The sequence below is a fragment of the Wasmannia auropunctata genome, unplaced genomic scaffold, assembly GCF_000956235.1.
Source record: "Wasmannia auropunctata unplaced genomic scaffold, wasmannia.A_1.0 LD335999.1, whole genome shotgun sequence".
In the NCBI taxonomy this organism is placed as follows: domain Eukaryota; kingdom Metazoa; phylum Arthropoda; class Insecta; order Hymenoptera; family Formicidae; genus Wasmannia; species Wasmannia auropunctata.
This window is the reverse complement of record NW_012026891.1, coordinates 593706-606304: the sequence shown is the minus strand read 5'-3', so window position 1 is coordinate 606304 and position 12599 is coordinate 593706. Positions and strand designations below refer to the sequence as shown.

General features: G+C 40.3%; 6 protein-coding genes across 7 annotated transcripts; 2 read left to right on the top strand and 4 right to left on the bottom strand.

Moving 5' to 3' along the window:
* On the bottom strand, positions 1-2857 carry LOC105453487 (GPI mannosyltransferase 1). The gene has a single exon (XM_011695490.1). It carries the CDS (start codon positions 2841-2843, stop codon positions 1653-1655), a length of 1191 nt encoding a protein of 396 aa, XP_011693792.1. The 5' UTR covers positions 2844-2857; the 3' UTR covers positions 1-1652.
* Positions 2858-2878: 21 nt separating this feature from the next.
* LOC105453485 lies at positions 2879-3180 on the bottom strand. Its single transcript, XM_011695489.1, has one exon. The coding sequence runs from the start codon at positions 3092-3094 to the stop codon at positions 2897-2899; it is 198 nt and encodes a 65-aa protein (XP_011693791.1). The 5' UTR covers positions 3095-3180; the 3' UTR covers positions 2879-2896.
* Positions 3181-3218: 38 nt separating this feature from the next.
* LOC105453484 (cx9C motif-containing protein 4) lies at positions 3219-4317 on the bottom strand. The gene is made up of 3 exons (XM_011695488.1): positions 3956-4317; positions 3446-3582; positions 3219-3328 (listed from the first exon to the last, which is right to left on the bottom strand). The coding sequence occupies exons 1-3, from the start codon at positions 4011-4013 to the stop codon at positions 3311-3313; spliced, it is 213 nt and encodes a 70-aa protein (XP_011693790.1). The 5' UTR covers positions 4014-4317; the 3' UTR covers positions 3219-3310.
* A 59-nt stretch (positions 4318-4376) lies between these two features.
* LOC105453483 (dolichyl-phosphate beta-glucosyltransferase) lies at positions 4377-6043 on the top strand. The gene is made up of 5 exons (XM_011695487.1): positions 4377-4576; positions 4744-4918; positions 5004-5200; positions 5285-5393; positions 5483-6043. The coding sequence occupies exons 1-5, from the start codon at positions 4514-4516 to the stop codon at positions 5926-5928; spliced, it is 990 nt and encodes a 329-aa protein (XP_011693789.1). The 5' UTR covers positions 4377-4513; the 3' UTR covers positions 5929-6043.
* Positions 6044-6780: 737 nt separating this feature from the next.
* On the top strand, positions 6781-9381 carry LOC105453482 (programmed cell death protein 6). Of its 2 annotated transcripts, none has more exons than XM_011695485.1 (4): positions 6781-7040; positions 7428-7534; positions 8017-8315; positions 8626-9381. In XM_011695485.1, the coding sequence occupies exons 1-4, from the start codon at positions 6985-6987 to the stop codon at positions 8725-8727; spliced, it is 564 nt and encodes a 187-aa protein (XP_011693787.1). In that variant the 5' UTR covers positions 6781-6984; the 3' UTR covers positions 8728-9381. The 2 variants fall into 2 exon arrangements, with proteins under 2 accessions (XP_011693787.1, XP_011693788.1); XM_011695486.1 differs by having other exon boundaries at positions 6792-7040; positions 8047-8315.
* On the bottom strand, positions 9382-10785 carry LOC105453481 (MICOS complex subunit Mic10-like). Its single transcript, XM_011695484.1, has 3 exons — positions 10448-10785; positions 10315-10362; positions 9382-9670 (listed from the first exon to the last, which is right to left on the bottom strand). The coding sequence occupies exons 1-3, from the start codon at positions 10524-10526 to the stop codon at positions 9543-9545; spliced, it is 255 nt and encodes an 84-aa protein (XP_011693786.1). The 5' UTR covers positions 10527-10785; the 3' UTR covers positions 9382-9542.
* Between the last annotated feature and the right edge of the window lie 1814 nt (positions 10786-12599).

The following is a 12599-nucleotide window of genomic DNA, read 5'->3' as shown; positions in this document are numbered from 1 at the left end:
TGAGTCTGAGAACTTTATTACAACGCAAAGTGGTCAATCTATTTCGATATGACAGTGTGCCAATAATTCTTCATCCCAGTGTAGCTGAACGTACATCACGTTTCTTTCATTCGTTTCGCTGTAACGAGGTCCCGGGGAATCCGATCGTGGCCGCGTGATCACATTTTTTTCTTTTTTATTCGACACATACGCATGATATTACCGTAAGAGTGTAAGTACAAAAATATTACGACCTACTTTACTTTCGATTCGAGATATTCCGTAAGAATGTTGGAAACGTTTCGCGTCCACGAGAGATTTTCGTTCGATCTCCAAAAAAATGTTGGAGCGGGTTGAATCGATCAGAATTAATTTGCTATAAAAAAAATTTTGCTACGCCAATCGCTTTATTTCTGAGTGGCACGCTCCAGTGTTTTTTTTTTTTTTCCCAAAGTGTTCGGCTTTGCGCGAGCAGTGAAAGACGATGAATTTGCACTTTCTATGTATGTGCCTCGGAAAGACTTTTGTTGCCGTATTCGTCCAAGTATAGTCTTCTATATCTCACGTAATCGCGTACGATTTCTTTGTATACTATCGATGAGTTTTTCTTTTTTTCAAGGAAGGCTTAACGAGACGGTGGATCGGTTTGTGAATAATGTAAAACATTTTCTCCCGGGCGGAGGGGGTGACTTCCGGGCCGCGCGGCCAAGATGGAGATTATTTATAATTTTTATCGCTTCGATCGCAGTGGCCTGTACTTTCATTCTCTGCGTGACCCGGAACTTCGCTCCCCCCTCCCTCCCGATGTTATCCGGACTGATCTCCGTGCAAACGTTTCGCGCAGGCGTTTGACGAAGATCAGTCGTGTGTATCCGTTTTCAAGAAAGAGAGAAAGAGAACAAATAAAATAGATTACTTCATATAGCACACAGTTGAGCAAACTGTAATGAAAGCAATGAAAGAAAATAATGCTATTTTTATATGTTGCACTTCATCATCATCTCCGCCGTAAAAAGACCCGTAGTTATATGAAAGAGAAGATCTATTTCGGTTTTCCTTTTTCTTTCGACTCGTATCCATTGGGCCATTTCGTGTCGCCGAAAGAATTTCGCCGAAAAAGCGCACGCTTCTGCAATTTTGAGCAGTCTCGATGGAACGATGATCCGACACATTTATGTAAATCAAACATAGCTATATTCAGAAATAAGCAACATAATTCCCTTCCTCTTTATTTAAAAGTTGGCAGATATATATATTTTAAATAATGTAAAAGTGGATTTAACATGACATCTCAGGTGTCTTTCTTTTATGTATACGTGTGTCAAGTACATATCATCGCGGGATATAATTACACGAATAGACTGCGCGGTGACAGAGATTTATAATGCAAGTATTTGCATATCCTTACACGTGCAATCAAGACAAGAAATGACCCAATAATATTACTGTCATGATATTTAGCAGCTTAGAACAATCGAATCGATGAGGAAATATCTCGGATCCAAGAGATGCTCTTGCTCACAATTAATCTAGATTACTATAGTAAGATTTACGATTATTGTATTATTACTAAATATATCTACATTCCTTTTCAGAATCTACCACTATTACTTTACGAAGCTATCTGTAAATAAGTATTTTGTATTCCTGCAAAAGAATAAAATTAAGAATCATTATAACTCGTCTGATATTTTATAGTGATAAATAATATCTACTAAAACCTTTACATTAACAGCAAAAAATAGAAGACCAGATATCCAAATAAAGACGAAGGAATTAAAACTTTGGAATTCTAGCGTATAAGCGGTTAACAGCCAAATAGCTTGGCTTAAGAGCCAAGAACACACTAACCATACGCTCCGGCGCAGACTCATTTCGATATTTGGTAGGCACAGAGGTAACAGAGACAGAAACCAGAAGAAGTACTGGGAAGTTATTACCGGATTATACATCACCGCGATTATCGCCTGGACGAACATAGCGAACGGCAAGTTGGATTTTTCCGAATAATAATATGACGACATTAATAACAGTAGTAATTGCGGCAAAAACGTAAGGACCTTCTGAATTAAACTCTGTGGTTGATTAGCGGATAAGTAGAGCATGTAGAAATACGCGGAAAAATTGTGCCTCGTGTCCTTACGAACTAAATGATATATAAGACTCTCGTACAAGAATTTAAAGCCATACAGACGGTAACCCGTGGCTGTCAACGTGACGATCGAGAATGCACAACCAAGCACGAGTCTCCACTGGTCTCTATTTGGCAGAAAGCGATTACCTTTACATAGAGACAGAAACATGGGCAAACTGAACATCAACGGATATAATCTAAAATGCACGGATATCCCGTGTAACAATCCGGCCAATACAATTTTGTCTCTCTGTAACAAATCTAACGTGAGCACGACCAAGAGAACTGCCAATGAATCCGCGTTACCCCTCGTCGAGATCACCAATGTTAACGGATTGTAAAGCCACAGGAGCGCGCAGCGATCCCTCACGGTCTCGTCACATCTCTGTCGCGCGAGAATATTTCTAATTAGGACCGCGATCAGTATATCTACCACGGAGAACAAGATCTTTCCGAAATTCTTATGTAATGTGACATTCGGGGTCATAAGCCAGGCCAGAAACGGCGAGTAGCGGTAAGTATGACGATCGAACGGTGATCTCTGTTCTACCACGTGCCTAGCGGCGTCAGTAAATACCTTATAATCCACATCCGTGTACGGCACTGCGAAGTACTCGTCGTGAAAATCTGCGTACGCTATCAAGACTAATCGTAGAACAAATGCCAGTAAGCAGTGCGACGTAAATGACGGGATGCCGAATTTAGCGCGTGTCGCAGTCATCGCTCTCATCGTGGTAAGGCGTTAAATCAAATGGAGAAATCGACTAATCTTCAAGATCACATTTATAATCTCGTATTATTGCTCGCAGCGGCTTTAACAAGACATTTTTTCAATTCGTTGAACTCCACGGCGCAAGCGTTCCTCTCTAAATTCGATTTTGCTAATACACAGGTGGCGTACTTCGACGCCGGTTCGTGACATCGGGCTAATAAGATTGGATACTGTCTCAGTCTCTCCTTCGCTTTCTTTACAGCCTCCATTCTTTCACAGAAGCAAATTTACCCAGACTTTTCCGGGATCTGTTTAATTTTTTCCAAATCCTTTGGCGGTTTATAAAAAAATATATCATAAATAGGTTTGCTAAAAAATACACACATAGCAAGTGTTGCTCCCGCTAGAACAAAAATTCGTGGATAACGTTGCGAGAATTTTCTTTTCGGCACCACTATCTTCCTCCTCTCTTCGTATCGCATTGTTTATCTTATAACTTTTCGCTGAAAGAACGTTACAATTGAACAGTTATAATAAAAGCTATAATTGCCGAGATGTAAACTAATAAAAGATAAAAGTCTACATATGAATAAAGAGTATAGAGAGAATGTTAAACTTACATAATCTACAGTATTATGTTCGTACGGTTTCGAGGTATCTATACCGTCGCAAACTTTAGAATTGGAGGAATTTTTTATGCAACACTTTCTTATCTCTTCGAGCACTTCTTGACAACGGGAAGGCTGATAGACATTGTCTGAAAGAAAACAGAAAAACATCATTTCATATTTAGTTTAGTAAAAATTTAAATATGCATTTATTATTTAATTCAATTTTATTCGAATTCACTGTTTGATTTATTATTTGATTCGACATTAACACTTGTTCATTATTGCTAATTCAAAAAATCAAGCATAAATTGACATTGGTAACCCTATTTTATTCAATGACATTGAATGTATTAATACAAAATATCTTTCCATTTATCTGAATATTCGTTGTCTTTTTTGCAATACTTACAATTCAGTTTTTTAAGGTTTTTACATACATGTACATCTATATTCTAGATTTAACAAAAAGAGGTTAGAAAAGAATCGTTTTTCTATACTCTTAAATTCGATTATACAAACCTTTTAAGCACTTCTGCAATTTACATGCAAGTTGTTTGCAGGGATCGACCGTCGTCATACAGAATAATCAAAAAGGATTCTGTAAATCTTTCTTATAGATACACACTACGTCGAATTATTACATAACTTCGACCGGCACTACCTAACCTAACCTAGCCACTACGGACTTACAATGCGGACTGCTTTTCTTTCTTTCTACTTTTTCTTATAATGGTCCCCTGTACAGGGGTATAATTGGCCTTGCAATGCACAAGTGAATTGTGAAACACCCCCGACAGGTCTCGTTACCGAGTTCAAACTCGGAGAATGATGTAATCAATCGAGCCGAAACGGTGCGTCCACCCGCCTCGAGCTCAAATAAAAAACTACGGAGTACGGAGAGAGGATCCGGCATCCGCGAGAGCGGCAGTACACTGCACTGGTGCAGAAAGTGCAAAAGAACAGACTTTTAGGTGACGTTGCTCTGCTATCGGAATAGAAAGAAATTAGATATGCCCAATAATACATATCTTTTAGCTTTCATTTTCCAATTATTAATAAGTGCATCGTCGTGTTAAAATGTTATCATTAGGATGTCTATTCTGTTACGGAGTGTCGCTGATTATACCCATAATAATTCTGGTATGCTGAGGTTATCTTTTTGCACACTTTTTCAATAACATGTTGCAACTAAATAATTTGAAGAATAATTTTATCGTGAAACTCTATATTACGTAGCCGTATGAAATGTAAAAGGAAAATTTTAATTGTTTTATTATACCGCTTTTTTACGGAAGTGTCTGTTTTAGTTTTGTGTCATAATATATATGACAAGCGAACGGTATCCTAAAATCTCGAGGGATGAGAATGAACAGTTCTTTTACAACTGTCGGACAAAGAGAAGGGAAGCGTTCCCTTCGCTACACGATCCCTGGAGCGTACATCTCAGTGTCATTGTACCTGCTTACAATGAAGAACAAAGACGTAAGACTTACTCGTCGTTGAATATGTATTATCTCTAGATGTGCTATTTACGTGTTATTTATATACTTTTCTTTCTGTTTAACAGTGCCTCCAATGTTGAACGAATGTCTGGAGTATTTGGAGGAACGTAGCAAGTCTGGCTTAACTTACGAAGTGATAGTAGTCAGTGATGGCAGTACTGATAAGACTGCAGAGGTGGCACATCGTTACGCAACAAAAAACAACGCTCTGAGAGTGTTAAACCTCATGAAAAATCGAGGGAAAGGTGGTGCTGTAAGACTGGTTAGTAATTCTGGAATTGAGAAGCTTTGTGTTGTTGTTAAGTCAATTTTATATTGTAATACATTTTAATTTTTTTTTTTCAAGGGTATGCTGAGTGCAAGAGGCAGCGCTTTACTGTTCGCAGATGCAGACGGTGCTACCAAGTTTAACGATTTAAAAAAGTTAGACGAAAGTCTGGTGAACGTTTTAGGATGTGAGTTGCAAAAAGAATTAAAATTTTGATGGTTCTAAATTATGGATTATAATATTAGCGTTACACTAATTTTAACGAATTTGTTTCAGTCGATTACTTGAACGAACCCGAGAAAACTGCGTCGTCCGATGCGATAATATGCGGATCGAGGGCGCATTTGGAAAAGGAAGAAACCGCCAAACGGTCTTACTTCCGACTCTTTCTCATGCACGGGTTTCATTTCTTGGTCTGGCTGTTGTGCGTTAGGGGCATCAGAGATACGCAGTGTGGATTCAAGCTCCTAACGAGAACATCGGCGAGAACAATATTCGAGGCGCTGCACGTCGAACGCTGGGCATTCGACGTGGAGATGCTCTACATCGGACAGACTCTCGGCATTCCTGTGACAGAAATAGCGGTAAACTGGACGGAGATCGAGGGCTCCAAGATAATACCATTTTGGAGCTGGCTGCAGATGGGCAGGGATCTTTTTTTCATCTGGCTTAGATACAGAATCGGAGCTTGGAAGATAAACAAACCTAAAAAGACGACTTAGTATTAATGCATAAAAAAATTCGTCGGAAGATCTCGATTGATCTGTTTATCCCCCCTTCTTTTGTAAAGACATTTTTAATAACGAAATATATTATGAACATTATATACACAAAGAACACAGTGTATTTGTATAAAATTCTATATAGAGGAATTTATAATTATGAAATGTAATTAAGTTATAAAATTAGTTTTTTTTTAAATCTAACTACATATAACATATATTACGACGAATTATGTTTTTAAACGTATGCATAAGTTTATAACTATAAAATGATAGTCTTAAAAATGAAGTACAAAGTCACGTTCCTATAGTAACACCAGATTCTGAATTTCTGACGTCACCGACTGACAGACATTGTCATCAATTATGTGTTTTAATAATTAAGATGTTTTAAAATTCTTCCTTTTTATCGAATTATACATGCATTACTCGAATTACTCAACTTATAGATAGCTGAAAATAATTTTAAAACGAAAAAACAGTTTTGTCTGTACAATGCATTTCTTATAATTGAACTTTTTACATTTTTTTTATCTTTTTTTTTCTCTTCAACATCATTCGAGCGATAAATTGATGAAGAGAAAGAAAGCGAGAATTTTGCAAAGAGTATAATCATAGTGGATGTAGCACGGACACCACAAATCGTATACCCGCGGTGCAGATGAAGTGTGAATGTTGCTACGTAGTTTACATCCATTTCTTCAAGGGGCGTTAGTGCGGGCACGAGGGCATTAAGTGCATTTTGAGGTTACATGCAACAGGCCGTCAGTCCGTCACGTCCTCTCTCTCGAGTTTCTCTCAAGCTACATGAACAGACTCAATACAGTTCTGAATTCTGATTGGGCCACATCAGCCAGTCAAAGCATACTTATAAAGTGACGTGCGCGAGTCGCGACTAGTGGGGAGCATATCCGCGTCACGTCACACATCCAAGAGCGACCGCGACTGTCACTGGCATTGTGTGTTTATCTACGCTATTAACAAACGCAATATCTCGCAAGATATCGTACCGTTGTCTCATTTCGTCGTGACTTTCCTTGCCGATCATTAACGAAAATGTCTTTCATATCGCCGATGCCGAGTCAGCAGTTTCTTTGGGACGTATTTCAGAGGTATTGTTATCCGCGGGTTCTACAAATTGCTTTGAAATTTGATTACATTCTATATACAACAAATTATTCTGCAATTATTATTTGAGATATAACCCTCTCTTTCTAAGTACTCTTAGACTGCAATTTTAGGCGCTCGTGATTTTTCTTCCGCGACGAGAATCTTCGCTTTCAGGAACTTTGATAGTTTTCTTTATACAAATTTTGCATTTAAATGCTTGTATATCCAATAGATATTTATACGGTATATTCATTCGACCAAATTCTTCTGTTTCCACTGCCTGACATAACTATGTGTTAACAAAGTTGAAGACTGAAGTGAAGAATAAATTTATTTATGTTATTAATAATATTTAGTTGACATAATTAAAGATGATGATTTCATCACAGGGTAGACAGAGATAGATCTGGCGCAATCAGTGCGAACGAACTACAACAAGCTCTCTCAAATGGCACATGGACACCGTTCAATCCCGAAACTGTACGCCTAATGATTGGTACGTTTATAATATATATATATGTTCAAAATGACCATGCGAATTATTTATAATGTATAGATTGCTTGTATCTACAATTTCTTCTATACTTCTATATTTAAAATCCTCTCATCTCTTCTGTAAGTCTGAACGAAAAAGGCTGAATATCTGTCGCTTTGATGCTAGAGACACGCCACTTCATTATTATGCTGTTAATTTTAAATCACGTAGGAGAGTATTCAGATTTCCACCCAAGTACTCCACAGGTATCATCTTACTCTTGTTTAACATTCGGTGAACAAGAATAAAATGACACCTAAGTGACACTTGAATGAGAATCTAAGTGCACTCGAGCATGTTACGTGTTATTTTAATTTTTCTGATATATTTATAAAGTGATATGAAGTTATATGTACATGATTATAAAATGATATATGTACGATATCGATTTGCATGGTCTTTTGATATTATTATTATTTTGTTCCTTGCTTTTGTTGGCACAGGTATGTTTGATAAATCCGATCCTGCTACAGGTATGTTTGATAAGAAGCAGTCAGGTACTGTCAGTTTTGAAGAGTTTGGGGCGCTCTGGAAGTACGTCACCGATTGGGAGAGTTGCTTCCGATCGTTCGACCGCGACAACAGCGGTAACATTGATCGCAACGAATTGAAGACGGCTCTAATAAATTTCGGATACCGGCTAAGCGATCACATAATTGACATGCTGATACGAAAGTATGATCGTGCAGGACATGGTACAATATACTTTGACGACTTTATACAATGCTGCATTGTCCTACACGTAAGTATATATAGAAGTCCAGCGATCTAATTATTTCACTAGGTGCGGCATGTGACCTTGCCTAGAAATACCTATTGACTTTTATGTCAGAAACTTCTATTCAGGCGCAATTGATTTGAATATCCACGAATTAAACGTGCATTTGAATGAGTTATTTTTATTGTCATTATAGATTTGAATAGCATTAGTCAAACTAATATTTTTAAGCCTACATATTTAAACATAATTTAAAAAATAGCTTGCCTGGTAATTTTGAAAATATTCAAATTTATTATAAACAAATGTAATAATTATATTTTCTTATCTTTAGACCCTTACAAACTCTTTCAAACGACTGGATACAGATATGGATGGTGTTATAACAATCCACTACGAACAATTTTTGGGCATGGTGTTTGGTCTCAAGATATAAATGCACAATGTCACTCAGCAAATATTTTTCTTTCTTGTCTGTTTTAGCGAGAAAGTATATTCAATATATGAGGATACAATAAGATGCCAAATAAAGACAAAAATTTTTATGTGTTATGTGTAAAGAAACTCAGAATCTCCAACTTATTATTTGACAAGAATGTCACGTGCAAAATTATATATAAAACATAATTATATAATTCTTAGCATTCTTGTAAAATAGTAAATTTTGGAGATTCTAAAATATAAGTGTTAATTAAACAGATATAACAATAAAATTATACTATTACATTCGTTTAAAAACAGACGATGGAGTCTGTTAATACAAGTCAATTATAATAATATACAAAACATCACTCTGATCTAATCAAATAATTTATTTGCAAAGTTTGCAAGTTTAAGTGCACTATGACTTCCAGTATATTGTTACATACATGTATTAACTGTTATATAATGTAAGAATTTACGAGTATAAATGTGTGTAAATTATGGCAGATAATGTAACAATTATAAGCAACAATTAAAACATCCTAAATTGCTTGTTAGTGCTAAATTGCTATTACACATTTATTAATATTTTATCAACGCATATGATGTTTACAGTTGTATTTTTCTATAACTATACTGTAATGTTAATAAACGATCTAAAAATGTATTTCTTTCACAAAGTAATTTATTGTGTGTTACTTTCCTAAGATTACAAGGTATAGATCAAAAATACAAAAACTATAGACTCACTGCGGTAAAGATATTTAGTTTATTGTAATTTGTATCTTAATAATAACTTTGTAATTTTGTTTTTATAATTTGCTCTAATTATTTCTTCTCTTCAGATTTACAACTTCTGGGCTTCTGACGTATCGACGCATTGAGGTCTTCCTCGCAATTTGAATATGCCATACCTAATCCAAAGCCAGCTCCAGTTATAATGGGCCACTTCCTTCCTATAACGAGAATTCAGTATATCCATATACATGTTCTACAAAATAATTAAAATGTAATTTGACAAGACGGCATAAGATTTCTTTAAATTTTCATGAACTATTTGACTGAACGTTTACTTGTGCTCAAATATGTTACAATTATTCATCAAATCGCTACGATACAGTGAAAATTATCTACACTGTCACATATATCCATGAAGCCATTGCTCTTGTAAAAAAAAAATACAAAAGTATTCTGTCAAAACTATACTACGAATAAAAAAAACTACATATTTTCATTCAGAATCAAAGAGATTAGTTCATCTTCTGCAATCAGATATTTCTCCGCTTATGAATAAAAATTTACATAATCAGTCAGCACTGATTAATTGTTGAGACTTAAAAGATATGAATGTATGACTGTGCAACTTTCATGTCACATGACGTATAGATAATTAATATTTTAACAACAAAATACACCGTGCGATTGGAACATATGCAAATTATTAATGTTCCGCGGGAACATGCTGGACTGAATCTAGGCGTATGTACGAGTCTCTGAACAACATCTCGCTACATTGACTCCCGACACAATTATAATAACAAATACTGCAGTTATGTCATCGGAATAACGACACACGTATCCGCACGTGATTACATCTTACTTTTGAAGAAAAATAGAGAAAACACTCCGCCGAGGATCAAGCCGCCACCTGAGGAAAGAGAAGACCTGTCAGTAAAACTGTCACGCGAGGATAACATCCGTCGTCGCGGGCGTGCTCGGGAGCAGACAATTACCCAGCTTGAGAATAGCGTCCGTAAAGCAGCGGTCCCACTTTCGCCCGATCTCGTCCTCGGCCCACACGGCGCCGGCCATTTTCGCGTGTTTAATGCCGCCTGCCTGTTACGTCATTCACGGGAAACGAGACGAGACGTTCACGTGCGTCCGACGATCGGTCATATTGATCTCCCCCGCGGTCTCGCGCCTCTCTCTCTCTCTCTCCTCTCTCGGTTTCGCTTGCGCGCAGCCGCGCGTGAATTACGGACCACCGGCGACGGAAATAGCGAGACTCGATTCTTTTCAGCTGATATTGTCATAAATAAGTTAGAGATGGGTGGATTTTCGTAACGCGCGCTGCTCACGCATGTCTGCCAACTTGAGGGTAATACATACTCGAGTTGGCATTCGACGGTCTTGTCCGTTCGGAAATTTGCGTAAACTCCGTCTTCTTCCCGTATTTTCCGTGTTATCTTGCGATTTTTCCCCTTCTGTTCGTCACGGTGTTGATATTCAGATCATTCGATACAGACAATTCGAGAGAGTTATTTATGAAAAAAAAAATAGAAGACAATTCGATAAAAGAAAAAGAAAAAAACTCGTCACACCTGCAACTAGTGAATTGGTAGTAACTAAAAACGAAACGAGCTACCAATATAAGAGTTGCAAGTTCAGACAGCTGCGATTGGTCGGTCGCCGCCGGTGGAGGTTGATCGAGCGAAGGTGAATGAATTAAACATGTATTTATTTCTGTATTAAGCTTCGCTCCGCTTGTCAGACGTGATCATGTTTATGTGTATATTTAGGTTAGGTATCCCGACTCTTTTTACTGTTGTTTACAAAGGCTCGAATTCGGATTGAATTGTGAGGAGCGAGCTCGACGTGTCGACGTAGCGGTTGGCCGGCCTGCCGGTGTCCGTAAGCGAGTCACTTCACCCACACGTCCCGTCGAGCGCGAGAGGCAGGTGCGCTGTCCTGGTCGTCCGCGAGAGACGTCTGGATCGGCGGTAAGGACGAGGGAGTTCCACGGGGGGTCACCGTTCGTGCGTGCGGTGCGTCGCGTTGCGAGATCGCGCGGCGCGGACGGCTCCGTGTGAAAAAAAAAAATAATAAAAGGTCGCGAGGGCGACCCTCGTGGGCGCGCGCATCGCCGCGGCAGCTGTACATCCGGCGGAGCGGTGCGCGGGGAGCAGTGCGGAGAGCAGTGCGGAGCAGCAGAACGTTCGAGGGAGGAGAAAGAGAGAGGCTCCGTCGAAAGCGGCGGCACACCGGCGGTGTTCCAGGAGTCCGCGGTGTCGTGGCGGCAGTGACAAAGAGGGAGGGTGAGAAGCTAGTCTGGTGAGAGGAGAGGAAAAAAAAAGGGAAAGAGAGAGTGCGCGAGTGTGCGTCAGAACCGATCGGGAGCCGTTTTGACACGACGCGTGGGCGCATCGTCGTGCGAACGCGCGCGCGTATTTCACGTCCGCCGCGCGTTCCGGGAGGTGAAGTGAGAACGGCGCGCGAGTGCGACCGACGTAGGTGTGGACACTAGGTGGGACACGCGCGTGCGCGGCGTCCGTCTAGGGAATCTCGGCGCCTCGCCGTTGCCTGTCCGCGTCGCGTATCGGCGGACGGAGCCCGTCGCCGCCGCGCTCTCTGCGTGCGTGAGTCGCGCCACGAACACGGAGCCGCGGGTCGCGCGGAGTCGAGTGAGGTCCGCCGCGCCGAGTGAAGTCGCCGCCGAGTAGACGAGGAGAACCCCCGGAGTATCGTGAAACCCCCGCGGAGCAGCGAGAGGGAGAGAGAGAGAGAGTCTGGAACGCGCGCGCGAGCGCACGCGGCTCGCTCGCGCTCGCTCGCACGCTCGCTCAGGTAAATCCCGCGGCGCTCCGCGCGGCGCGTAATGGAGGAGCCGATGACCGCGAAACGCACCCGGAGCAGTACCAGCAGCGACAGCGATAGCAACAGCGGAAGGAGCAACAGCGGCAGAAGCAACAACAGCAGCAGCAGGAGCGGCAACGGCACAACTGTGCGCAACAACGACCGTCACAACCACCACCACCGCCGCCGCCGCCACGGTAATGCCGTGCTGCGCCGCGTCGCCAGAGCGTGAGCCGCGCGATTCCTGTCGTCGACTGTTCCGGCACCCGGCATCCCGGCGGCCGCCGCCGGGCGTGAGAGGCGGGTCGAAAT